This window comes from Ciconia boyciana, chromosome 6 (genome assembly GCF_034638445.1).
Source record: "Ciconia boyciana chromosome 6, ASM3463844v1, whole genome shotgun sequence".
Lineage (NCBI taxonomy): Eukaryota > Metazoa > Chordata > Aves > Ciconiiformes > Ciconiidae > Ciconia > Ciconia boyciana.
In genome coordinates this window covers 34,577,638-34,604,102 of record NC_132939.1, presented here as the reverse complement: position 1 = coordinate 34,604,102, position 26,465 = coordinate 34,577,638, and the positions used below count along the sequence as shown (strand labels likewise).

The 26,465-nt window shown below is 39.9% G+C and overlaps 2 protein-coding genes across 2 annotated transcripts; one reads left to right on the top strand and one right to left on the bottom strand.

Moving 5' to 3' along the window:
• Positions 1 to 275: 275 nt before the first annotated feature.
• Positions 276 to 10,922, bottom strand: ATP6V1D (ATPase H+ transporting V1 subunit D). Its single transcript, XM_072865161.1, has 9 exons — positions 10,731 to 10,922; positions 7,807 to 7,924; positions 6,543 to 6,622; positions 5,061 to 5,128; positions 4,322 to 4,366; positions 3,751 to 3,854; positions 3,254 to 3,320; positions 1,693 to 1,771; positions 276 to 1,058 (listed from the first exon to the last, which is right to left on the bottom strand). The coding sequence occupies exons 1-9, from the start codon at positions 10,769 to 10,771 to the stop codon at positions 917 to 919; spliced, it is 744 nt and encodes a 247-aa protein (XP_072721262.1). The 5' UTR covers positions 10,772 to 10,922; the 3' UTR covers positions 276 to 916.
• Positions 10,923 to 11,119: 197 nt separating this feature from the next.
• On the top strand, positions 11,120 to 22,620 carry EIF2S1 (eukaryotic translation initiation factor 2 subunit alpha). The gene is made up of 8 exons (XM_072865160.1): positions 11,120 to 11,272; positions 13,291 to 13,532; positions 15,093 to 15,172; positions 15,991 to 16,142; positions 18,508 to 18,614; positions 20,935 to 21,032; positions 21,998 to 22,141; positions 22,436 to 22,620. The coding sequence occupies exons 2-8, from the start codon at positions 13,292 to 13,294 to the stop codon at positions 22,559 to 22,561; spliced, it is 948 nt and encodes a 315-aa protein (XP_072721261.1). The 5' UTR covers positions 11,120 to 11,272; position 13,291; the 3' UTR covers positions 22,562 to 22,620.
• Positions 22,621 to 26,465: the final 3,845 nt, after the last annotated feature.

The following is a 26,465-nucleotide window of genomic DNA, read 5'->3' as shown; positions in this document are numbered from 1 at the left end:
CCAACCTACTGGTTGCAATGATGTTGTGGAGCAACACGTAACTAGATAGTTGAGAAGAGTTTCTATGTGTTTGTGTCAGGAGGGAGCCACTTCTCCTTGGTTACTTATCTAAAGCAGTAAAGTTTAAGTGAATGTGGGCACAGGCTGAAAAGAGATATGCCCAGTGCAGACTCTTAAGTTGGGGGTAGGGGATGAAGCGGAAGTTTTATTTTGAAATCAACATGACAAGCTTTTAAGACCACCACCTTCTAGCAACCTGAGCCAGACACCAGATATTTAACGTTTAAAATTTTTACTTGTTTCTAGCACAGACAGTACACAAGTTGGCAGAACCTCTAATTAAAACCACAGATGTTTTAGGCCAATGGTAACAATCGTGCAACAAAAATGAATCACAGAAGACTGTGGATTTCATCAACAGGTTAGAAAACTAGAGTTGCCTTTACTGACATTTGACTTCAGCTGTGCCAATACCTGCTTTAAGCAACTTGAACATTAATAGTTCAGCAGTAAAGAACATTACATGCACCTCCCTCCCTAAATAACATTTTCCTTTGCTTGCACTAGGGAGGGGAGCAATTAAAGAGGAACCTGATTAGGCAAATCCAGAACCATCCTGCAAAAACACACAGCTATGGACAGTTATTCCTACGAAGTGAAGAAACAGGCTGAACATGCACTAGAAGGCTTTCCTGATAGTAGAGCACCTGACTCATCTCTCCTTTTCCTCCTATGCTGCAGTCAAGTTCCCAGATTTCTAATCTCCCAGGAGAAATCCACAATCCATTCAACTCAAGACTTATACACCAACTGAGAAGCCACGTAAGTATCATCGAGGCAACATGTCCTGAATTATACTGCAAATGGATGTTCTGTATTCTGGGTCCCCTGCTCCATATACAACAACTGTGCTGGGTTACTCAAAGAGAAGGTCTTCATCCTTCTCTTCTGCTAAGAGATTGGCTGGTTCACGTTCCCCACCAGCAGCCCTCCGCAGCTCCCGTTCTTTTTCAGATTTTTCTTTCAATACTTTTTTCTTTTCCTGGATCTTCTTTAACCTGTGAAGAGAGATGTTGCTTATCTGTGAAACAAATACGTTTTCATAAAACAGGCTAGCAGCAAAGATGCCATACAACTTGGATATGATACAGCTGCCTGGAGAAGTTCCCCAGGAAACAAAAATCCTGTAACAAATGGCAAAAGGCTTTTATTGCTAGCTGCTGCCATTGAGAAACTTCATCTCTGCAGATTAACTCATTTCTTCATCCAAACTATAAATTATATTCTTGACCTTAAACACTGCATTATACTACTCTGCTTGTCTTTAATGAAGTTAATTCTCCTTTAATTCATTTCAGGTTTGACATTTTTGCTTCAGGTAGCCCAGAACACTGACCTCTATGGCAGAGGTGTCCTTAAAGCAGAACCACCTCAGTGTACTGTATCCCACCATTCCCTCTGGAAGAATGATAATGAGTTATGTACAACCTAGTGGTAGGGATTCATTTGTAACTTTCAGACAAGTAATTGCAGATCTCCAAGTGCCCAGCTCTGGAAACTCAATATGCAGTAAGAGCCAGGTCATGTTTAACAGTGTTTGCTGCCAGATTTGGTGCACAGTTCTCAGTCCCTTCTGAGAAATGGTCTATTTGAGACAAAGAGACCAGTCTAGTCTTATTTTCAGATATTTACCTGTAGAATTCCTCTCGTTCTCGTTCATCCAGTTCTGTGATGATATAAGAAAGCGTACGCTCGATCCTGGGAATAATCACTAAAAAAACATAAATAAGGAAGTTGTTGGACTGCTGTTATATTAGCCAGGAAGTTATCTAATGCAGTGCACAGATGGTTGTTTAAAGTCAATCTAGTAATTCTTTTGGCTAGGGGGAATTTACGTGTCTTTTGTGGAAGATCATACTATCTCATATGGACAAGTACACAAAATGGTTTTCTTCAGTAAGTCCAGGACTACGCTAGGAGTCTGAACACCACAGAATCTCCCATAGCAAGTTCTTTTGAAAGATGCAATGGAATCAGTAAGCACTGATCCCTGATTGTTTGTAAGGTCCTTTTCCCCCATGGAAATGGTTAAAAAAAAAACCCTACAAGAGGTGGGCAAGATTTGAATTAAAACTATGTTCTTCCATCACATTCTTTCAGAAATTTCTGTTCACCATAGCACTTTTACTCACAGAATTATGATCTTGGTTTGAAAAAGCCATAATGAAAAAATATTCAAATACAGCACCATCACAAGGGAAGAGGTGAGACATTAAACAACGCTTTAATGCCCAACTGGGCAAGCTATGCGTCAGACTCACTTTTTGAAAGGAGAAAGCTATTATCAGCACTACCAAAGTTATTTGGAAGGCTGCAGAGGAAACCTTTTCTACAGTCAAATTTGCAGAGTGATAACCTGCAGATAAGGCCTGCACTTTCAAAGGAACAAGTCTATGAAAAACAGTACTGAAAAGGACAGTTTAGAATCATGTACTGAAATAAGTTATTGCATACATGCAAAGATCATGCAACCTGAGCTATCAACAACTCAGAAAGGAACTTGAAATAATCAAAGCACCCTGGATACTGCAGCAAAAGGAATCACAGCAATATTGTGCATAGGTAGTACTTAAGAAATTGCAAGAAACAAATCTACAAACAAGAATGTGAAGGATAAGGAATTCGGATGAAAGAAAAATACCAGAGTATTGACATTAGAACTGTACCATTTCCTGTAACACAAACCTTAATAGGTCACCAAGATTCCTCTCTGGATGCCTACTCTGCAATCCCATCCAAAACCAACAAAAAAAGCCACCAGCTCTCCACTGGACACCACCATTACAGTTTTAAAAGCTATTATGCTAGCTATTAGAACATCTTAACACACAGAAACATCCTGTCTTTTGTTTCTAGTCAACAGACTTCACCAAAAAGTCAAAGTCACTAGCAGAGACTCCAGAATGTGTTTGTGAAATCTTTGTTCTATAGGTTCTCAACACAACTTCCTGATTACTTTCTCACATTTGCATATTCATTTATCTCTATGTACTCCAGTCCATTCCACTGGGCTTTTAATTTTTGTTCTTACTTGCAATATGTTTCATTGTAATGCTTTCTGAAGAGTTCTTGAACTGGTTAGAAATCCTACTAACAAGAAAGCAGTCAAAAGAAGAGTGGCTTCCATCACCCTGCTCCTCATCTTGCATAGAGACAGAAAAATACTATGCATCCCAAATGGAAAAATACTCACCATGTTCAATTGCATTCACACGTCTGTTTGTTATTTTAATGGCTTCATCCAAAGTAACAAAGGATGTCTGATGGAATGGGATTAAATAATTAATACATAACAAGACAAATTCAGCATTTCCATCAATTCTATACACAAAACCAAATAGCACTTGAAAGCCAAAGCCCAGTCTGTAATGCAGCTTCACAGACTACGTTCTTGATAGAAGCAGAACTTTTTCTACTAATGTCAGTAGCATGCTGAACACTGCATGTTAGCAGTTACAAATAACTCCCCAAAGAAAGTTTCTTCTTACCATTAAGGAATAAGGACTTCTTTGAAGCAGTAATATAACTCTGTTTTATGGCTGGAAAAGGTTTGCAACTTTGTACAGCACTGGGACTAAAGGAGTATAGTACAGCTCAAAGTATTAAGCTACAATAACTGAGACTACGTTGCTTTTGTTTCAGAACAGTGAGAAACCAACAATCCCCTTATTTTTTTTTCCTCCTACCAACCTGTAAGGAGGCCAGTTCCACAAGCAGCTCCACAGCTTTGGCATAGTTCCTCTTCAGCTTAGCCAGCTGTTCTCCACCTCTGGCCAAGCCAGTCAGCTCATAGCCTGGGGGAAAAAAAAAAAGAATCATCAAATAATATTTGTTGCTATTGCTACTGTGGTGTTTTCTTACTAGATGCAAATTAGTACTTTACAAACTACAAGGATACAGAGAGCTCAGCAAGTGACAGGCTAAAGCCTTTGCCCATTAACAAATTCTTTATAGTGGTTTATGTTACTACAGATCATTGGTGTGCATGTCCACAGTAAGACCTACCAGTCTCAAAACCGGGTAATTCAAGACAAGCCTTCTCCTCATCTGAAACACTCACTGATTTAGGAAATTGAAGTCCCCTATAGTCCCCAATAATCCCTCCATGTCACAGGAACAGGGCAAAGCATCATAGAGGAAGTAAGTACACCTATGCCTATGATGTAAACTGACTTATCAGCAAGACATGACAAGTATTTTTGTGTTAGCATAGAATAGCCATAAGTACATGTAAGATAGAAAATACTTGGTTTGTACTTACTGTCCCCTCCTTCCTGGTAATGCTCAAAAACCGGCAAGGTTACACCTGACAAAAGTGAACAAGAATGTGTATAAGAGACATAAAGGGTTATAGATTTATTAAGTACAGCTCACCTTTACCCCATTTGCTTCTAATACATTATGTAAGTAAGTTCAGAAGCTTTGTTTCCAAAATCTTTCTATATCGCTTGGAACGATTAAGTCATGCTGGTTCTGACATCTTAATATGGAACTTCAGAATTGTATTGAGATCACAGAGATCTAGACACATGAAAAATTTAGGGAGGTATTCTGGTTTATACAGTGTTCAGTTTTATTATGTTTCTATTTAGTAATATATTCCCTGTACTTAAGGAATATCTTAAGCATTCAATCCTGATTTATCTTTCCTGTTTTCTTCATAGACAACTACTGGTATTTAATTTACTGAAACATTTAATTTTTGATACTTAATTTCCTGATCTATTTTTCAGTAAAGCTCTATGGAAGTTATGCTTTGTCCAAAGATCTGAACTGCAGTTTATGCACACTCATTTAATTTTATCAGAGGTAAATAACTAAATATAAAAATTATATGCTGTATGTGAAAAAAACCAGCAAATTACAAGTGTTCCTACTGTGAGATGAATAAGAGAAATAAAGAGGAGGAGACAGTGTTTGGATACATTCCTGCATATTTTAGAGTCTCCTCCCACAATTCCCTTAAGAGTTTAAATACTCGTAGTCTGGAAGAGAGTCACCTGCTACGTTGTCTTTTTTAGCTCTGATCTTCACTTGAGCTTTGTTCACGTTTTGGATCACAGTGGTACTGTAAGGAAGAAAACATACATCTTAATCAGGAAAGCTGAAGTGGTTCATTAAGTCATCATTATATACAAGGTGAAGTAGTTATCAAATAGCTGTAAAGATTTGGAAGTTGTCTTCAGTTCAGTTCTCTATGCAATTCATTGCACAGACTTCGAAGCTAACACAGAAGCTTTGAAAGAAATAGGTTTCCAGCAATGTTTGGAAATGTAAAAGACACAGAGTCTGTGAAAGGTAACTTTAGAAACGTCTTAGACCAAGTATACAAAGCATAGCTAAAAACTAGCCAGTTATCTGGCAAATTACTTTAAAATATTTTAATAACATTGAGCCCAATCAACCTGTGAGACTTTTTTCCTAATGAAAGTGAAGGAATTTCAAGGCTTTAATGCAGACCAAGGCCACAACATTTTGTTCATTTGAGTTTGTATGTATTTGTTCTTTTGGAACATTTATGAGTTTGTTTACCCACTAATTCTATCATATTAACAAACTTAAGCTTGTACAACAATTCATCTTGAAGAATTCTAGAGTGTCTTCAGGTCTTCCAAGAACAGGCCATTATAGCCAACTCTTCTATTGAAGTACAGTTTGCTTACAGGGTGGAATATGACTATTGTTTATAGCTAAACACTGCGACTGGTTAGGACAGGAAACAGCACCATATCCAAATGAAAGGGCAAAAAGACGTTTCTGCAGCAGCACACAGATTACTACTGTGTCTGATCACTTAGTTCTTCCCCATTAATTAGCAGTACCGTCAGCTGAATCATTAACACTTCCCCAACGTTATTCCACAAGATCTATGCACACTTAAATGAATTACACAAACACCCTAGTTAGAACTGTAATTTATTAAAATACAATTTAAAAATATCCTACTGGAAGAAAAAGATTTATTTCCCCCTCTCACATACAGACCTCACTAGCCCTAGTGAGACAAGAGGTCAATGAGATAGGAAGTTAGAACAATTAGTAAAATTTCTGTATGATTTACTGGGAGAAAATAACACACGTTACATGTGGCCCTCAAATTCACAAGAAAGATCAAAATAATAAATAGTCAATACTCTGCTTTAAATTCTTGTTTCCCTACATTTTAGATTCCAAGCTGCAAAAAGCAACACCTTCTCAAATTAAGGATTTGTACGTAAAGTAAATTCTGTTAATCTTTCCACTTTGTTTAGCTTCCAATGGAGTATACATTTCATTATGCAAATCATCTCTCTCCCACAGTGATGTCTCCCACCTTTACCTAATAGAATTCAGTTCATCCTGTCCTACCTTGTCCGCTGTCTTTTTTTTTTTTCTTTTTAAAGTGCATTTAAGAATTTTACTTTTTTTCCAAAAGAGAGATCAACAACTTGCTGATCACTCTTTCCCATGGGTAGGACGTCCACAAGATCAGCAATCCTCACCTGAAATCTCCTGCTGTAAACTTTGCCTCAGCAAGTGAGAAGGCAGCTTCTCTCATCACCTCACCCATCAGCATCTTAGTCTGTTTTTAAAAAAAAAAAAAAAAGAGGCAGCAAATACAAGGCACATCATTACTCCTTTTCCAGGATAAATAACTAACAGCATAAAGAGAAGAATGAGAAGTTTAAGAGAGTGAGAAAGTCCTGTATGTGTAGCTTACTCTCAAACTGAAAATTGTAATTTCCAGGTGACTGGCAAAAAAAGAAGTATTTCAGCTGTCTCACTGACCCAGCATAGAACTCACAGAAACAGCAAAAGACTTGTCTGTCTTAATAATCTCAAAATTCTACTCCATGGGATTTAAATCACAACAATAAAATGGCTCAGCAGGAAAACACTCTTACTTCATATTGTACTGAATACTGTGAGACAGCTAAAGTTGTTTTTCAACATACAGATGTATGCAGCTTTGTGAAGCTGAGCTCTCCTCCTACTCCATTTTTCCCAATTTTTACACATTTGAAGCCCTTGTAGCTAAAAAACATGCTATTGAGAAGCAAGAGCCTTTGTGTATTAGACAGTCTATAGGAAATGATACAGAGTGCCAAGAGCTTGTCTACAGCATAGCAACAAAGCACTACTGCTAACCATGGATATTGTAGCGGTTGCAGCCAAAACAGTACAACTAAAACCCATCTAGTATGGTAGAACAGAACAAGCCATATTAGGCTCTACTGAGTATCTTAGATTTGTCATTCATGTTGCAAAGGAAGAAGCAGGACTCGGTGTTTCTTCATAAAGGAACAAGTTCCATCTGGACAAACTTCTGCTTTCTAGCGTACCTAGTCATGCAGGAAACATTATAGATCTGGAGTACCCTCTCAAGCCAGATAAAGCAGCAAAAATGAGGCTACAGAACATGTTAAATCCACTCATAAGTATTTGGCAGCATCAGAGCAAATTCCCTGTAATATAGAAGAGATGATAGGGAACTTGGGACACAAAAGAAAGCAGAGCCTAGGACTGGTTGGAAAGAGGTGAAGAATATTAACTCTTACAAAATGTCTGTATCACTGCAGCCAGAACAACATAATTCTCCTCATCTGTCCTGCTCATTAGCCTCACTTACAAAAAACAGGTTACCCACAAAGTTGTCCTCCATTCCAGCCTACCTAATGAAGTTAGCACAACAAGAATGCACAACTGACAGAACAGACAGATTTCAAATAAAGTGAGCCAAACACAGGAAAATTCTAATTTTCCTACCTCAATAATTTTCTTAAGGATCTGCCTGAATCGAAGTGTCAAAGCATCAGATTTTTTCTTCAAGAGGTTACGACCTGTTTGGGCTCCTTTCAAGCGAGCCTTCATGATGGTCTGAGCCCTGTTTAACAGAGGAATAAATAAAAATGTCCTGCATCATCTGAAGGGATTAAGAAAAAACTTATACAAAGTTCTCCGACATGGACATGACTGAAATTATGAAGCAAGCAAGAAACATCAATGCAGTAAAACAGGATGGCCACTTCAGGATAGAATTTTATATTCCCATTTAAAATCAAGGGAATTTATTATATTTATCTCCATCATCAATGAGAATTACAAGGTTATTATCTGCAAAGTCAAAGATCATGGAAAATTGGCAAGTCATTTATCAGCGCTTCCATAATAGGAAATAAGAGTTTTCATTTTTCTTGATGACTTACAAGTACCAGAAATGCACCAGAAATCAAACTACCCCAAAAGCCCACTGTCAGTGTGACACTGCTATTGTTTTTAAGCTCTTTTACTGCTATGCCATCTTCTCAAAATCAGACAACACAGCAAATTCTTCGTGTGATCGTAACTGTTGATGCTGTGTTCTGATTTTACAGAACAACAAGATATAGCAGTCTTACATTCTGGTTTAAAGAAAGTCAGAAAGTACAATGCTTCCATATCTTCATATACTGCACAGGAGATTTACAAGCTATTTAAGACAATCAGAAGTAGCATCAGTTTAAAAGGGATATTAGTAAGCTAGCTGTAGCATTGTATATCCTTTACTTCCAGTAGCACACTTACAGGTTTCTCATACAGAATTAGGAACTGAAGAAGGATCCAAACCTTGCTTCCCTCTCTGCTGTGGAGTATATTTTAATTGGAAGAATCTTTGATTTAAGTTAACTAGAATAGCAGGAGCTATACTACAAAAACCACAAGCTGTGCTAACTTAAGCCACAACTTTGTACACGCAGGCACTACACACAAAGGACAATACTCAAGTCCCCTCTATGTGAAGAGAAGCCTTATACACTTCCTCTCTGACCTTGGAAAAAGTTAAGTATAATTCAGATTCTACCTACACAGTGGAATCCATTATTTTCCACATCTACTGGCATGTGATGCAAATAGCTCCATTAATATCTATCAAATACTTATAAATGAAAAGCACAAATACTTTCTGAATGTTTATGATAAAAAAAACCCCCAAAGTCAAAGAGTAAAAAGGCAGCTTTACTTTCACAACAAGGAGGTGTCTGTCATCACCTTGAACTAACTTGTTTGCTCTGTTCACCACCTGCCAGAGACTGGCTGACCTTCTAGTTCAAGCAAGATTTCACAGGCTCTGAGACTGCATTAAACAAAGTCTTGTTTACTGTCAAGGAGACTGAGCAGCTTCTGTAATTGATCATATCCAGCACAAAAGAGGCTCATAGCAGCAAGCCACTTCATAAAGATTTAAAAAAAAAAAAAACACAACAAAAAAACCCCCCAAACCTTGTGAAATTCTGTTCTGTCAGTTAACAAAAAAAGAATTGTTGCAGAGGCAAGCCATCTTTGTTTTATCATCCTAACTTACATTCCTATCAAAACATCAGCCACATTGTTGGTCTATTACCTCATTTGAAACAGGGCTTGTAAATATTAAGCCTTTGTACATTACCACCTTCTTGCCACAATGACATATCAGCCCACAAAACCTTTTAAAAGTGATTTAAGTGCCTCCTCCTCAGACATGTAAACTGAATGAAAAGAGCACTATTGAAGAGCAGTAGTGAGACCAGTGACTTAGTATATTCAATAATTTATTTCTGAACTAAGTTTCAAAACAGAACCTTTACCATGTAATGTATTAATCTTTCCATATAAACTGTTATTTCACATGTCCTGAGCTCATGTATGAGAACAATTATTTTACATTTGAGGTTTTCTGTCCTGCAAGGCACCTTTTTATAAAGACTACATCCAGGCATCAACCCAATTTTATGCAAGAAGATTTCCTTTCACCTTAAGGCACAGTCTTTCTGTCCTGGAGGGTTCTGAAGAGAAACTGAACAGCATTATTAAAGCAGCAATTTTACTGGCAGATCAGTTTCAATTGTTCCTGTTCGTTCCAATGTTGGCAACTTTCTAAGCCTTGTCAGGAGACATCTGATTTCATGACAAATAGTTTGCTGTCAGGATCTGGAAAATTACTTGACTGTCCACTGCACTTTACGCATTTTACTTCCTTCTTTTTTAACACTTTATGGCCAAACTCTTGTACAGCAGTATTGTCTATTAAAAAGTGAAGGGAAGCTACAGTTCGATTTGTGCATTTTTTCTTATACATATATCCTACAAATTGCTCTTTTTAAAATCAAGGTTTGCCTAATTGCGTGATTTTAAATGGCACCCCCACTGGAAGCCGCTTGCTTCTTGGGGGGCTGCAATGGCCCTCTGATGGCTGACAGCTAATTTTGAGCCGGGAAAGAGAAACTTAAGAGAAGATTTAACTGCAGCCTTCATCAACTGCTTATCGAAGCGTTCTACACAAACGGGAGACCCTCCTTGGAGGCGCAGAGCACCCGGGGCAGCGGCAGACGCACAACTAACAAAACGATTTCCACCGCCGGAGCCCAGACGGGACGAGGGGCCGAGAGAGCTCCCGCCCCGGCGCCCCCCAGGGCTGCCCCGGGCACGGCCCCGAGCCCCCGCCGCTCCCACCTCGGCGCTAACCCGCCCCCGCGGCACAAGCACAAGCTCCGGGCACAAGCCAAGCCCGGCCGCCGCACCGGGCCCGCTCACCCCCCGGGGCCGCGCGGGGGGTGGCCCAGAGGCCGCTCGCCCCTCAGCCGGCGCGGCGAGGGCAGGGGCAGGGCCGGCGGCCGGGCCGCAGTGCCCCCTCAGTCCACCCTTACGCCCGGCCCGGCCCAGCGGACACTCACATTCGCGAGGGGAAGATCTCGATGCGGTCCTTGCCCGACATGGTGGCGGCGGGAGCAGGCGGGGCGCAGGGCGGCGGGGCCCGCTCCGGCTGTCACCGCCGCCGCCGTCTCGTGACGCGGCTGTCTCGTGTCACCGCTGTCCCCGCCCCCGCGCGAGGCGGCGCCCTGGCGGAGGCAGCACCCGGATGCCGGCGCGGCCCCACGCTTGTGGTCACGTGCCCCCGGGGACGGGAGGGAACAGACGTAATTGGCTCCCGGGCCTGTTTGTGACACTCGGAGGTCTCCGACTCTGTCCGCCCGCGTTGCTCTCAGCGCCCGGCTCGGGGAGGCGCTCTAGCAAAGGGCGGCCTTCTGCCTCGACGTTCAGACTCTATGCTCTTGGGGGCGCGGGGCTGGCCTATCGCGTGCGGAGGAGCGGGAGCAGGGCGGGCTGGCGCCTGCGCAGTGGGACGGCGGTGGCAAGGCGCACGCTGAGGCAGGAGCGGGACCAGCGCGAGACTCCGGGCCGCGAGCGCAGAGCGGGACCCCTCGGCCGTTGCCAGGTAGCGGCTGCGCCCCCGCCGCCGCTCGCGCCCCGCCGCCGCCTCGGGATCTGGCCTCGTCACACGGCCGGGCCGCGGCTCCTCCTGGCTGGGAGCGCTGTGGGCCCGCGGTGTCGGGAGGGGACTCGGCGCGGCTGAGGGCTGGGCTCGGGCCCTTGGGCTCGGCCGGGGCGGGAGGGAGGGACGAGCGAACGAACGACGGACCGGCGCCGCAGCTGCGAGCTTCCCAGGCCGCGGGGCCGCCCTCCCCGGGGGACCGGCCCACTTCTCGCCTTCACTGTGCAAGAGATGAGCCCTTCCCGGCCCGGCAGCGGCTGTCGGCCGCCCTGGGGACGGCTTCCCTTCTCTGGTGCTGTAGCTGTCGTGGGGCATTGCCTCTGTCAGCGATACTCCAGCGGCCGGAGGAGTCGCTGGTCAGAAGTTACTCCATTTTCGCAAGTTTCCGCAGAGACTTGTGCGGCTCTGGGGACTTAAACCTTTGCTGAGGCCTTTCTAACGTCTTGGAAAGATGGTTTCCAGCGTTGGCGCTGTGGGCACCGTGTTGCTCCTGAGGGGTTTCCCACAGAAGGCCAAAATAAAAAGCTTGTGCCTACGGAGAGGAGTAAAATAACCTGTGTACAGAGCAGTGTTGGTCCATTCTTGCTTGCTGTGGTTGGGGTTTGTTGCTTTGCAACTTATCTCTATTCTGTATAAGTAGACGTGTAGGGTTGAGCTGAACTGCATTAAGTGGACTAGAAAACTGAACTGTCAAGTTTTTATTTTTAAGTTTAGAGTCCTTTGTTCAGCTTCAAATTATATGAAGTTATATGAAACCTTTAGAGGAGTGTTTTTATAATCCTTTACTAATTTGTATTTCTCCTTTCTGCAAGTTAAGGATGGCAATAAGGGTGAATGCAGTCTTCTGAATTGTATGGCCATGTGTACGTAGTGCTTGGCATTTACCATCTTAGTCTCTTTAAATTCTCATATAGCTAGAAAGCATCAGCACTGCTGTAAAGATCAAGAGTAATACTTCAAAATGGTGATTACAACAAACCTGAAGAAGTGATGCATTTGACTCAGCATCTTAGGTTCCTACTTCTGTAGGAAACTCTTTGTATGAAACTTCTAGGCATAGACAAAAGGAATTGAACTAGCCTGGTGGGTGATGAGTATGTGAATTCATCATCAGGAAAATGAAGAGGTTTAAGCATTCCTTCTTAACCACTACATGATTATGAAGCATTGATTTTGTACTTTTTTTGAATGTATAATGAAAGAATCCAGGCTTTTTTTTTCCTCCTGAGTAGCAATATGTTGGGGGGTGCTTTTTTCCTTTTTTTAGTGCTTCATTCATGTCAGGCTAGTTCTATCTTCTGTTCTGATTATTGCCTTTGCTTTCTTTGCTGACAGGTGGCCTCTGAAGCAGGTCTTACAGGATTATTCCAAACATCTTGTGCTGAGTTTAGAAAGTCATCTTCTGGAGCATAGAGTCTGCTCCTTCTCAGTACTGCAGAAGCTTCACTCTACTACTTCTTACTCTCTCCACCTCTCACATGCATATTCTTATGTGCATACAAATACCTTAGTGAGCACTTAGTGAGTGAGCAGGCTTCTTCTCTTCCATGTCCTCCTGTTAAAATCTGCTGTAAAGTTTTACACAGCCTCCTGAATTTAGATGAATGCAAGGTGTGCAGTGCCACCTTTTCACGACTTGCAGTCACTTCTTCTGAATTGTGCTATGGATAGGTAGTATGACAGTTGAAGTGGATAATAAAGTCTGTGTAGCAAGCTTTTTCTGCTTTAGTGCAAAAATTTAGCATTTTAGCAAATGGTCGTGGTAATACTAAAATCCTAGTTAATTTATTGTTTCATTTCTATTAAAACCTAAGTATGAATTGCACAAGCCATATCCTAATTTGCATTTTTTGTACCAGTGTTCCTCTCTATCCTCACCAGTCCTTGCTCGTTTTTTACCTTGTATGCAGAAGTCGGTGATGTACTGTGAAATAAAATCTTTGTTTCCTTCTGCTCACCAGAATGCCAGGACTAAGCTGTAGATTCTACCAGCATAAATTTCCAGAGGTGGAAGATGTAGTGATGGTCAATGTTCGGTCCATTGCTGAAATGGGAGCCTATGTCAGCCTGCTGGAGTACAACAACATTGAAGGCATGATCCTTCTCAGTGAGCTATCCAGAAGACGTATTCGTTCCATAAACAAACTCATCCGCATCGGGAGGAATGAATGCGTTGTGGTCATAAGAGTTGACAAAGAGAAAGGTATTAGGGGATGTTGTGGGCTATATCAAGATTGAATTGATAGAGAGAAATGCAGATAAACTAGGTGGTTTAGGTATTTGTTGTTTTTTTGCCAGGGGTTCTTTTTTTTTAAGGCACTCGAGCAAAATCATCATCATGATGCCATCTGATATTTATGATCATTTTTCCATTCCTCTGTGTCGTTTGGAAATTGGGTTAATGAAGGTCAATCACTTCAGTAAAGATTTGCTTAAGTGGGTCCTCACCAGCTCAATGTTTGGTCAACAAACCATAGTGAAGAGGGATTTTCTTTTGATATCTATGTAGATTTTCTAAGTCCTAAATGAAGAGAAGGATTATCTGGTGTAGTGATTAAAAATCTAAATGGTGAACATCTAATGGTCACAGTCCATCCTGTGCATTAACAAGTCTTCAACCTTGGCTATAAAATAGATTACGTGTATGTAATTATTGTACCAGATGAATTCTATAGAAGGTTACAAGTTGAGATTGTACAGGCAACTTTGTCTTTTCCCATCTTCTGAACGTTTGAATCTTTTATTCTGAATGTTTTTTTAATATATTTTCTATTTAGAATATGTTGGATTTTGATAATACAGTTCCATGCAATCTTTAAAAATCTATATCCAGGTATAAAGAAATAATGAAAATAAACACGGAGCACATCTCCTAGAAACCTGACTGTTGGTATGATGTTTCTCAAGTAATATGCTTTTCTAGAATACTTCTGAAACTGCAGTTAACTCTGAGATTAAGTAATGAATGACAGGATAAGAAAAAGCAGAGAGGAAAGACAGACAGGAAGAAACTTATTTCAGATAGATCTGAAGTAAAATAAGTTTTCCAGCATCTCCAATGAAAGGATACTTCCTCTTAGAAATTCATTTCATTCTCATATGAACAGAGAAACACATCTGGAATTCACATAGTGGTCTTTTATTGAATCTTTTGAGGAACCTATAGTTTGTGAGAAGTAGGTGGAGGCCTTTTCAAATATACTAAGAAATGGTTCAAAAGAGTTTTTTTTCACAGACAGTTCTCCCAGAAGGGTATCCAAGGAGTTAGAGTCAGAATTTGAGGCCAGGCCTACTTTATTAGGAAACCGTTCAGAGCTAAACTGATGGAGTGCCAGCCTTGAATGAAATTGAGTTGAGCACTACAAAAATATGCATCAAACTTGCTTCCTTGTATGCTGGTATGATTTTTGCCAAAACTGTGTACAGTGACAGAAAAATGGATCACTGACTGCTGAAATATGAAAATTTCTTCAGGTTTGCAGAGAAAACATTCTTAGGGCAGTAATTTTCAAGAATGTTGTACAAAAGATTTGCTACTGTAAGTATTTACAGTTGAAAGAATAATTTAATACCCTAGTTTGGATCATGATTTGATCAATTTCATTAAGGTTTGGTTTTGTTACTTTCTGTAGCAACAGATAGAGATAGTGTAGGCAAGGGGCAAATCCTGAGCCAGAATGATTGTTCTTTATGCTTTTGTTTTGAAGCAGTTAGACGTAGTTTGCACAATGCCTGATGCCTTCAAAATGGTTTTCCCCAATAGGTTATATTGACTTGTCAAAAAGAAGAGTTTCTCCAGAGGAGGCAATCAAATGTGAAGACAAATTCACAAAATCAAAGACTGTAAGTTGCTTTGCTAGATTCAGGCACTGTGTGTCACCAGCTTCTTTCCTGAGCAACCAAAATGCAGAGACATAAGATAACATGAAAATAAAGTATTGTTCTCATTTATTAAGCATACTCTTGATTCTCATTTACCCATGCGAATATATATAATCAGCTCATCTGTCCATGAGTGCTCTGGTAAGCTGCTTCTTAATTAATGAGTAGATCAAGTAATATGTCAGTTGAAAATCTGTGATGTAAAGGGGGAAGTTTAAATGATTAGAAATCCAAAAGCATATGCTGGTTTAGCACTCTATGGACAAATTTTATTGAAAAGGCATGCAAGTAGTTTAAGGCTCCCACCCTTACTACTGTGTGATCTTATGCTTTTGAGTAGAACGCTTACCATTAAATACTACTTTGATTCTAACTTTTTTTCTTTGTATGCAAATATACTGTTTAACAACTTGATAATACTTTTTGCATCAGTTTCCATGAGAGAATAATTTTATCTTCATAACTACACAGTAAAGGTTTAGGTTAATAAAATGGTTTTGATATTTTGTAAGTTCCTAGAACTCAGTATGTAATTTACTGCTAAATATAGGGAAGGATTCTATTGCAACATCATAGAGTGTTTAGAATCAAGACACTTTATCACTGATTTTTTTTTAATTGTTTATTTGCATCAACAATTTTGGTTGTGGACTTTGATCTGTGGGACTCAATTTTATGCTGTACAAACTCATAGTAAGAGTCAGGCATTACATGAGTGTGAGACTGGACGGGGGGTGTTTTGTTTTGGGGGTTTTTCATACCCCTTTTGTGTGTTCAAGGTTTACAGCATTCTTCGTCATGTTGCTGAAGTCTTGGAGTACACCAAGGACGAGCAGCTTGAGAGTCTGTTCCAGAGAACTGCCTGGGTATTTGATGACAAGTACAAAAGACCAGGATATGGTGCTTATGATGCATTCAAGCATGCAGTCTCGTAAGGACATCTTTTCTACTTCTAGGGGTTTATTTCATAATTGCAGACAAATATTTCCTGGAATAGTTCCATCATAATGTTCTTTTGGGGGTTCTGGGTGTGTTTTTCCCAGAGTCTGTGTGTAGAATGTACTGGTCAAGTAACATGACATGTTACTAACTTTTGACTGTCGCTTTTCCACTGCACAGACAGAATTTTTCTTTTCCAAATGCAACAACCTGGCTTGTTACTTCTCTACAGTTCCAAACGTAAAGAATGAGAATTGGATCAGGAACCTGGGAATGGAATTATGAACAGAAAGAGTTGGAAATTGTGATGCTAAGGGAGTATGCACTGAGATAGATTGCTCTTCATTTATTTATGAAGTCTGGTATTTTAATTTGCTTTCAGAATTAACCTGTTTGGGTCCCCTCTAAAGATTCTGTCGTTAACTTGGCAATCCAAAAATAGATTTCTCAATAAACGTTTCCAATTTTACTCTTTTATAGCACATAAACCTATGAGTGATGAACTTGAGTTGAACACTAGATGGCAGTAATAAAATTTTAGAAATTGTGTTGACTTAAAGGAGCAGGGTACTTGGTAGCGTTTTGATTAACTTAAAACCATCTCTGTGTTTTTGGGGAAGAGACAACTTGTATCCTCATTTGGACTGGATGTGCTCTGTTTCATAGAATAATAATTATTTTCTAACGATAGCAAATTTACAGGTAAAGGGCAAATCTGGGCACATTGCTGCAGAAGGAATTCCAGATCATTCCGTAACTGATAAATACTTAGTTAAACACCTGTATACTAGAACAAAAAACTGTAGTTACATTGGCTGTTTAAGCTTCTCTTAAACTCAGAAAAATTCCTGACCACATGCCATCTGTTGCTCATCTGCTGCTCATCTGCTCTTTGGATTGGAGCACAAACTTCAGAAGCTGTCTGTTTTCAAAACATGTTTTCATCAGTAATGCCTTAAGGTTTCTGACAACGGACTGCAACTTTTATTTGTCCCCATTGTGCTCCTACATAAAGCTGTAGTGGTTGAGCAGAAAAATGTGGATATTGCTGCTTTTCTGTGCTTGCTGAAGTGCTTTCTGGAGGCTTAGCATGCCCTCTAAGAATTTGACTTGCTATTTCTTTCTTAGTACTGAGGATTAGTGTTTTGGGGTTTCACACAGCAGGACACTGGTGGCAAAATTTTAAAGTATATTTACCCTCTGATCAGTAAAACTTAAACATCTGGGACCTATTTGTTGAATGCCTACCAAATGCTCATGAAAGTAACTTGAAGATTTCACAGAATAGAATGTAAATGAAGAAACAGAATTTGCATGTCCAGTAAATCAGTTCTGCTATATGCATTCATATTTTTGATGTGTACAAACTGTCATATTTCTGCATTCTGTTTGCTTATGTTTGGCTCTTCTACTATCTATACTCAGTATATAAAATCATGAAAGATGACTTTTTATTAGTAGCAGAGACCAATCTCCAATATCGCTCTGTTTTTTGGACCATTTTAGTTCATGTTTGCCTGCTAGTAGTATTGTAGGTGATCCAGTATTGCTTTTCAGGGAACTGCAACTCCTGTCTCTGAAGAACAGGAAAAATTTTTGTGAGGAGCTTTTTGGTTATGGTCTGTGTTTCAGATATATTTTAGATAAAATTAATACAGCAATAAAGAGAATTGACACCACTTTTTGAAACAAGAGCTGCTAATTTATATGGATAAACAGCAGAGGAGTTTGCCTCTGTGATCTCCGGATTTTAAACTATTAGCTTGTGATCTGAAAAACCTTTATCCTTTCTTTAGCCAAGAATGTAGCCAGCAGATAAGTATCTGTCTGTGATCCAGTCACTGTTAAAAAGGAGTACAGAATAACATGGGATGAGTATAGGTTACTTTGTAGAATGACAAAAATCTTGTGTTTGAATGAAACACTAAAATAGTTCAAAAACCTCAGATTCGTCATGGATTCTCTTTCATGCAATATGGATTTATCTTCACATTGGAGGGAACATAAATACCAAACAGCTAGATATTTTTCTCACTCTGTGTGTCATGTACAAATGGAGCTGGACAGAAGTAATTCTTTCTTTAAAAAAAAAAAAAATCAGATCTTTCCTTCCAGGAAGAGATTGAGTAAACTACTTTTCTGCTTCATTGTTAAAAGCTTCCTATAGAAAACATTTTGGAAATAGATGTGTTTCTTTTCTTCCAGTGTTTCAATGGACTCTTAAGAAATTTCCCTGTTTTCATTGCCTAGTAGATGTCTATGATTATGCATAATAACTTCTGGTACTATTTCAATGTTAATGTTGTGTCATATTCCACTTCGGTATAACTTCTGTAATGTTGCTTTGCTTGGCTCAGAGACCCTGCAATCCTGGATAGCCTAGATCTGACAGAGGAAGAGAGGCGTGTATTGATTGACAATATTAACAGACGTCTGACACCACAAGCAGTCAAAATCCGAGCTGGTGAGTTCCTTCCAGATGTTCATTGAACACGTCTTGACACTTAAGTTAGCATATGGTGGTGCTGATATTTGAGTGGAACTGTTCTTCCAGAATTAATTAAGGATTGCTTGCAAAATGCCTCTGTGGGTTCTATCTCGAAGTCCAAGGTGGTTTGGCTTTTATTTTTTCCCCCAAACTGCAGATTCCTTGGGACGCAAAGTACTTGTCCTGATATGTAATGCAGTCTATCATATTGTGCTGACACACACTGAATTTAAATATTTTTATAGTTATTACTGCATCCACAACATTCTTTTTCATTATTCAAAGTGTTACATTCTTTGGTTCTCTAACAGGATGATTGACCTCTGTCAGCTCAGCTAGGTCATACATCTTAGCTGCTTGTCCATGAATATGTGAAAATAGTTCCGACTTTTCTCTGGGTGTATTTCTAATTGGCTGATTGCAAACCATTCAGCAGGATGTATTAGCTCAAGTCTCGCATGTCTCTAATGTATTCATAAAGTGTATGAGCTTGTTTGTCTCAGCCCAGTGCGGGCGGAAAAAGCACATGACTGCAGTACTTAAGAAGGCACACTTTAAAACTGTAAATCTGGTTGTACAGCTGCCTGAACAGCCTAAAAGCATACTTGCCATTAAACAGATAGTCAATGTAGCAGAGTCACATTTTTTAACTAGATTGAGAAGTTGCCTCTGCTGTGCAAGGGTATATTGAAGAGCATTAGTTGATTATTGTGGAGAGAAGAAAAGATAACCCATATCCAAATGACAGTGAAGTCAAGAAGAGAGTGTAAAAAGTAAGGTAATGAAAAATGAAATTGCTAACATAAATAGCACTTCATTAATTATGAAAATAAAGTTACTCGATGAGCATATTCTTTTACTTCCTTCATCTTGCCTGTTTTGTTGTGATGGTTGTTGTGGTTTAGCTTCAGTCGGCAACTAAGCACCACACAGTTGCTCGCTCACCCTCCCCCCCCCCCGTGGGATGGGGGAGAGAATCAGAAGAGTAAAAGTAAGAAAACTTGTGGGTTGAGATAAAGACAGTTTAATAATTGGGAAAAAGAGAAAAAAAATTATTATTGTAATAAATTGTAATGAAAAGGAAAATAACAAAAGAGAGAGAGAGGAACAAAACCCAGGGCGGGGTGGGGGGGGCATGCAACTGGCTTGCCACCCACCGACCGATGCTCAGCCCATCCCTGAGCAGCGATCACTGCCCCCCGGCCAACTCCCCCCAGTTTCTATACTGAACATGACGCCATATGGTATGGAACAGCCCTTTGGCCAGTTGGGGTCAGCTGTCCCGGCTTGCCTCCTCCCTGCTTCTTGTGCACCTGGCAGAGCATGGGAAGCTGAAAAGTCCTTGACTAGCATAAGCACTACTTAGCAACAACTAAAACATCAGTGTGGTATCAACATTATTCTCATCCTAAATCCAAAATACAGCACTGTATTAGCTACTAGGAAGAAAATTAACTCTATTCCAGTCGAAATCAGTACAATGGTCTAAGGTGTTTTTAATTTTGTCTTCAAAGCAAGCGTAGAAATTTTCCATTGGCTTGTAGTCTCATCCTGGGGCTGACTGGGATGCTCTTCTGTGAATTTGTTTGTGATAGCTGAGACCTAGCAGGTTGTTGTTAGTCACCTGGAAGTGAGACTAACTTCTCTGTGTAGCTTAGTCTTGCACCATTGCTACATGGGTAAAGAAATCTGTCTGTAGTCTAATCAGGGTATTACCAATATGACCAGCATTAGTCTATGCCTTAATTACCAAACATCTACAAAAAGCTATAGCTAACTGTCGCTTTAACTGTATGTTAATATAAGTTACCTTAAAAATAAAATTTAAAAAAAAAAATTCCAGTGCTCCTCAAGTGATTCCTCTGTTGTAATTGCTGACAGAATTGCATGAATTTGTGGATGTGCTCTTTTTCAAGTTTCACTTTTCCTGATAGATCTTTCTTTTTCTCTGGTATTTATTGCTTTTACATCTTCATCTCTCCATGTGAAATATATAATTATTCCCATTGAGTTTATTGGGTGAGAGGTGAGTGAATATGGGTATATAATTTTGTACTTGGCTTTTCAAAGCACAGTGTAAAATGTTGTACATCTAAAGAATTTATGAAGACTTTTACCTCAACTTACAAGTCAAGAAAGTGAAATACCTTCCTCAGCTTCGGGAGCTACTGAGGCTGTCATTGTGGATAAACATTGGTTGCTAAAAAGCTTTATTAAAGCTTAAGTTAAAAAGCTTTAAAGATGCTACAGCTTTTGGTAACTTCAAAGTTTTATTATTTGTATTCCTCTGTCCTAGATATTGAGGTTGCCTGTTATGGTTATGAAGGCATAGATGCAGTAAAAGAAGCTTTGAGAGCAGGCTTGAACTGTTCCACAGAGAACATGCCCATTAAAGTAAGTCTCTGTCTTAATAGTGAAGTCAAAAGCAAAGTTTTCTAATGCCCTCAGGTACCAGTAGCATGCAATTGCAGTTGTCACAATCACGTAGCTGAGACTGGGAAGCCGTGTACTTGCTTTCCGATTCTTCTCTAGCAGGTATGTAACACACTTCCTTTCAGCTGTGTGCTGCCAGTTGTTCCTGTGACTGTGCTGTGGCTTCCCAAGTTCAAGAAGCTGTATTTATTCTGTTCAATTTATTAAAATCTAGTATTGGCACACTACGTACCTACTAGTCCTTTATGTAGCCTTAGGTAGGGAGCAACAATTTTTATTTTCAGATATAAGATTATGTAAGAAAAGGAATGTTCGGTCCACATATGTTGCTATGTTGGTAGAATGGCTGCGGTAGCCAGGCCTAGTTAATCTCCCCAACAATTTTAGGATATTGAGTGCATTACTGAACAAGTGTTTTCAAAAGACTTGAAAGTACTTACTTCTTTGAAAATGGTTTCTTATAATGGTTTCTTGTAACAAAAGGAAAAGTTTACTTACCCAGTCATCTAAAAAAAAAACCAAAAAAACCAACCAAACAAAAAAACCCAAAACACAAAACAAACAAAAAAACCCCATACTGGTTGTCACAGTCTTTTAATTGTTTGAAAAATTAAGTGATAGGCTGTTTTACTGATCTGCAAAGTGGATAGCCTCTCTGCTTAGCAATATTTGTCTAAATAAACATACTATGTAGAAATAACTGATATTGATTTTGGAAAGAGGACAGGCTGTGCACTTTCCTGTCTGCTCTTTCCATCCAAGATGTTTATACTTCTAGAAAGGGGTTTTCTAATGGGAAAATGTTTCTTCTTCTGTGAATTGTGCATTCAGAACTGCGTTGCTTACTTTGCTTTTGAGATTTTTCTTTGTTTTTATTACTGATCCTGTTTTTTTTTCCCCTCCCCCCCATCCCTACAATGTTATAGATTAATCTGATAGCCCCTCCTCGTTATGTGATGACAACAACAACACTGGAGAGAACTGAAGGACTGTCTGTTCTAAATCAAGCCATGGCTGTAATTAAAGAAAAAATTGAGGAGAAGAGAGGAGTCTTTAATGTGCAGATGGAGGTAAGAACACACTACATTCTAAAATGTAATTTTTTTTTTTTCTCGCAGCATTTTTAAAGTAGAGCAAGATTGATAGTGCTAGGAGAAATTTTGGCAAAAAGGTATTAAACTAAAAAAACCCCTAAATTTCTGTGTTTCTTAAACAGCCAAAAATTCTACTTTTCCTGGTTTTTATTGTGTGACTTCAGGATGTATTTTGTCTCTTGCTCTTTATGTAGAATCAGAGCCTACAAATATATATGGTCTTTCTTAATGACAGTTTACAATGTTTTCTGTTTTGGTTTTTTTTTTCAGCCTAAGGTGGTTACTGACACAGATGAGACTGAGCTTGCAAGGCAGTTGGAAAGACTGGAGAGGGAAAATGCTGAAGTGGATGGGGATGATGATGCTGAGGAAATGGAAGCCAAAACTGAAGACTAAATGTTCTGGGATATTTAGAAGAGAGACCATATGAAAAATTAAAGACCCCATTGCAAACACTCTGGGCTAAATGTTTCCAGTATTGAAAACTTCAAATGCAAATACTTGAAGTGTTTTACTGTTTTAAAAATACCAATGTGTGAAAGGCTCTTCTAAATAACATTTCATGCAGCAACTTACACAAATTGAATCTTTTAAAGGGAAGGTGCCTAGTCAAATTCAAGACACAGATCTGGCCAGAGGGAGGTTGCAGCCCCATGCTTAACATTTTCACACATAACAATTCCTAATTGGTGATTACAGCTCAGTGCATCTGTTAATGATCTTTCCTGGGAGCACCAAGACCAAGCAAGCTGAACAGTGTTGAGCAAATATTCAATAAATTTCTGGGCTATGTAACTCCCAAGATTTTTTTTTCCCCTTTTTTGTCACATGGCCTCGAGTGATCTGAATATAAAACCTGGAAGAGTATGATCAGTGGGTGACTCCCCTTTAACACTGAAAGGACTTGCTTTTGTTTGCTTTAAATCAAGCCAAGAATGAGTGGAACAAAATGTTTTTCTTGCAAGTTTGTTGATGCAGACTTGTTTAAAACAGCATTTCCTTTGTTTTTTATCTGTGTTTAGGGGCTGAGAACTTGAAAACTTTGAACATGGCTTGTTACCATTCCAAGAAACATAGCTGATAAATGAAAAATTACATATAGTTGCACTTTGCTCCTATAGGTTAATATAGCGGGAGCTTTAATGAACTTACTCATACTTCAAAATAGACCGTGCTGCTGTCTTCTGAGCTCACTGCTGCATGACCTTCAATTCTGCCTACCCTAAATCTCATTTACACTGAACTGAGCTATTCACTCTAGAAACAACCTGTTTATCTTCTCTGAAGAAGAGAAACAAGATGTGCTTTCCATGTTGGAGTGTAAAAAAAACAAAAAAAACCCAAAAAAAACCCAAACAAACAAACCAAAAAACCCTGTTTTCCTTATCTGTGGGAGTTGGGGGGAGAGGGGGTGTGCTTTTATTTTAAGTAACCTTTCCAAATTGCTAATTTTTTAAACATATCTTTTTCCATTGACATGTGTCATATTGCACATCTTTTTTTCTTCATATTTTGTGCTGCTAGAGGAAAAATTCATGAAAAATGAGGCTTTGAGCTGTAACTAGGAATTGTTAATATTGCCACAGGTATAAACAATGTGATTGGTACCTGGTGTTGCCACAGACGGCATTCACAAAGGGCATACTTACCTCAATCCATGCTTGATCATCAGATCAGTCCACATGTACCCTACCTTTACTATGCAAAGCCAGAAAAGTTAAGTAACTTCTAGTCTTTGCAGAATGTTGGAAAACACCTGAATGTGTTATCACAAAATGAAGAAACAAATTTTTTTTTTATGGTTATTTTCTCAAATTGCTGTCTTTTCAGAAGCAGCTTATGACAGTCTTGTCATGGCTTGAAGTTGTGATAATGTCAGTTTCCTGTTTGAACAGCTCTTCCAACTTTGTCCATTCACTAAAATAGTAATTTGGCTTCCGTTAAACACAATAGGTGGGTACTCAGACAAAAGAACAAAGTGTTTATAAATTAAAAATCGCCATGTGATCTGTATGCCAAAATAATGCTGTAAAGCAAAGCACTGAAAAATGAGCCACACATGCTCTTTCTTTTGACTATTATCAGGGGGTTACAATTAGTATCCTCTCTAAGAACTCTTTTGGTGCGTTAATAGGTGAGCATTGTTTCTGTCAGTAACTTAGGCAAAAGTTTGCTAAACTTGTTCAGTACCTAATTAGAGCCTCAGTGTGCTGGTGTACACAATTCTGTGTTGATTTTGAGTGCCTGAAAAAAAAAATGACCAAGATGGTGAGGATGGTAAGGAAGCAGCTTAAGATAAATGCATTTCGATCACTTATTACACGGGCAGATAAAATCAGGCTCTCCCGTTGCCTGAGCAAATTTTAACCAAGAAGGTTAAATAAAAGACACAAGACAACTTAGTAGATATTCCTCGTGCGTTGCTGTAGCTGCAAGGAGGAGGTCTAAGATGGCCGCTTTCAAGACCTGTTAGCGAGGTGTGTGTGTAAGGGAGTGCTGAACGTGTGAAGGCCACGCTGGGCCTCGGCTGTGCTGCCTCAGTTGCCGTAGCCTGTGACTTAAGGATCTTTAGAAGTTGTCGAGATGATGCCTTCTGTCTCAACCGGTCTATTTTGTACGTGTGGAACTGCGTTTGCTTACCAAGTGCTTAAAATAAGGGTCGTGGGTTTTGGGTGAACATCTTTTGTCGAATCGCTAAAGCAAGGTAGCGTATTCCTGCTGTTCATTAGCAACTGTCCTGTTTACTCAGTTGTAATTGCAAGGCCAAAAGCTCCCCCTGCACTCATGTAGTCAACTGAAGGGAAAGGTACAGGTATACCTGTGGACAGGGCTTGGCCTGATGTGTTAATTGTAAGGATCTCAGCTTGACTTCCATGTCCCAAATTAATTTTCTAAGTCCGGCAGCTTGGAAACAGTTTTACTTATAACATCTGATAAGGACTGATTAATAGAAAAAAACCCAATCAGAGGTACTGGCTCAGGTCAGGCACACGGTGCAGTAACACACAGCCCTGTATCCTGTTTCTGATGAGGGGAAATAGTGGTTGCTAAAGAAGGGGTGCCCTGCTTTCTTGGGGCTGTTGTGGTTTGTCTGGTTTTTGATAGTGTGACAATTCCTTGCTGTTTTCTCTCTGATTCTGGCCCTCGGGGTTTTTTTAGATGCAGTGGAGCTGGCATGTTGTTCTTCACAGCAGAATCTGCACTTTGGTATTTAATTGCTGATAGTTTTTTGGTCCAGAGTCTAGACAATTAAACTGTTTTCAAACACTGCCACCTTTCGACAGTTAATTTTAAAAATGCTCTTACGTCAGAATACTTCTGAACTCTTGTCATCTTTCACTTCTATCTAGAAATGTTTCATCATTATTTTGATGTGGTTTGTTTTCATCTTATTTCATCCCTAATCCACTAAAGGAACTAAATATTTAATGGTGTCCTACACCAGAGGGCAAAGTCCTAGCATTTTAAGAAGCTGCTTTGAAAAAGCTGGGTGTATGTAATCCCCCGTGTGACACTGTTCACATGATGATACGCGATGGGCATTGCAGAACATGCGACGGGGGTTGTCCTTTGGGCAGGTTCTCTTAGTCAGGTGTTCATGGCTTCTGGAGGGGCTGACCTGGAGGTACCAGCAGTGTCTGTCAGGTCGGCCAGCTGAAATAGTGCAGTCTGCGTTCAGAGCCAGCTCTTCCTGGCCATCCCAATGCAAATTCTAGGGCACATAAAGTGTTTGGGGGTCACTTTGAATGGAAAAATGTCAAGCACTCAACTGTGCTTTTTTTGTTAAAATACTACGCTGACATGTGGAAAACACCAGTATAAAATGGATCTGAGGAAACAGTTCTCCTCTCAGTGCTTACTCAGTGAGTTTCAAGTCCCACAGAAGTGGGGAGTTTTCTGGAGCTCCCTGGATTTATACAGATCGAAGCACGTCCTTTTCTGCCGGGAGGCTTCAGTGCCAGAGCTTGCCTTCCCAGCACATGCGTGAATACGGCAGCCCAGATCTAGTGACTCATTTTACACTATATGACCCTTTTCCCGCAAAGCTGTCTGAGAGATCTGTATTTACTCAACCTCAGGGAGCAATATAGGGGCAGTTTGTTAACCTTGATTAACTACAGAATGAGACGGGGTGGGGGGGTGGGTATTATAAATATCCAAGGTGTTGAAGAAAGTGAAGGCTCTAGATTATAAAAAGTAGTTGGTACAAAAGCTGTTGTTTACTGGCCAGCTAGGGCAATGTTTGTTTCGCCATTCACCAGCAGTTTGGCAATAAAATTCTTCGTTGCTAATGGTAATT

What these genes read in the sequence shown, in the direction of transcription:
- EIF2S1 (XM_072865160.1), top strand. Translation starts at nt 13,292, where the DNA reads ATGCCAGGACTAAGCTGTAGATTCTACCAGCATAAATTTCCAGAGGTG. An exon ending in AAGAGTTGACAAAGAGAAAG is followed by an intron (nt 13,533 to 15,092) that starts GTATTAGGGGAT and finishes TTTCCCCAATAG; the next exon opens with GTTATATTGACTTGTCAAAA. An exon ending in CAGAGAACATGCCCATTAAA is followed by an intron (nt 21,033 to 21,997) that starts GTAAGTCTCTGT and finishes ACAATGTTATAG; the next exon opens with ATTAATCTGATAGCCCCTCC.
- ATP6V1D (XM_072865161.1), bottom strand. Translation starts at nt 10,771, where the DNA reads ATGTCGGGCAAGGACCGCATCGAGATCTTCCCCTCGCGAAT. An exon ending in TTTACAGCAGGAGATTTCAG is followed by an intron (nt 5,129 to 6,542) that starts GTGAGGATTGCT and finishes TCTTCCTTACAG; the next exon opens with TACCACTGTGATCCAAAACG. An exon ending in TGGAACTGGCCTCCTTACAG is followed by an intron (nt 3,321 to 3,750) that starts GTTGGTAGGAGG and finishes CCATTCCATCAG; the next exon opens with ACATCCTTTGTTACTTTGGA.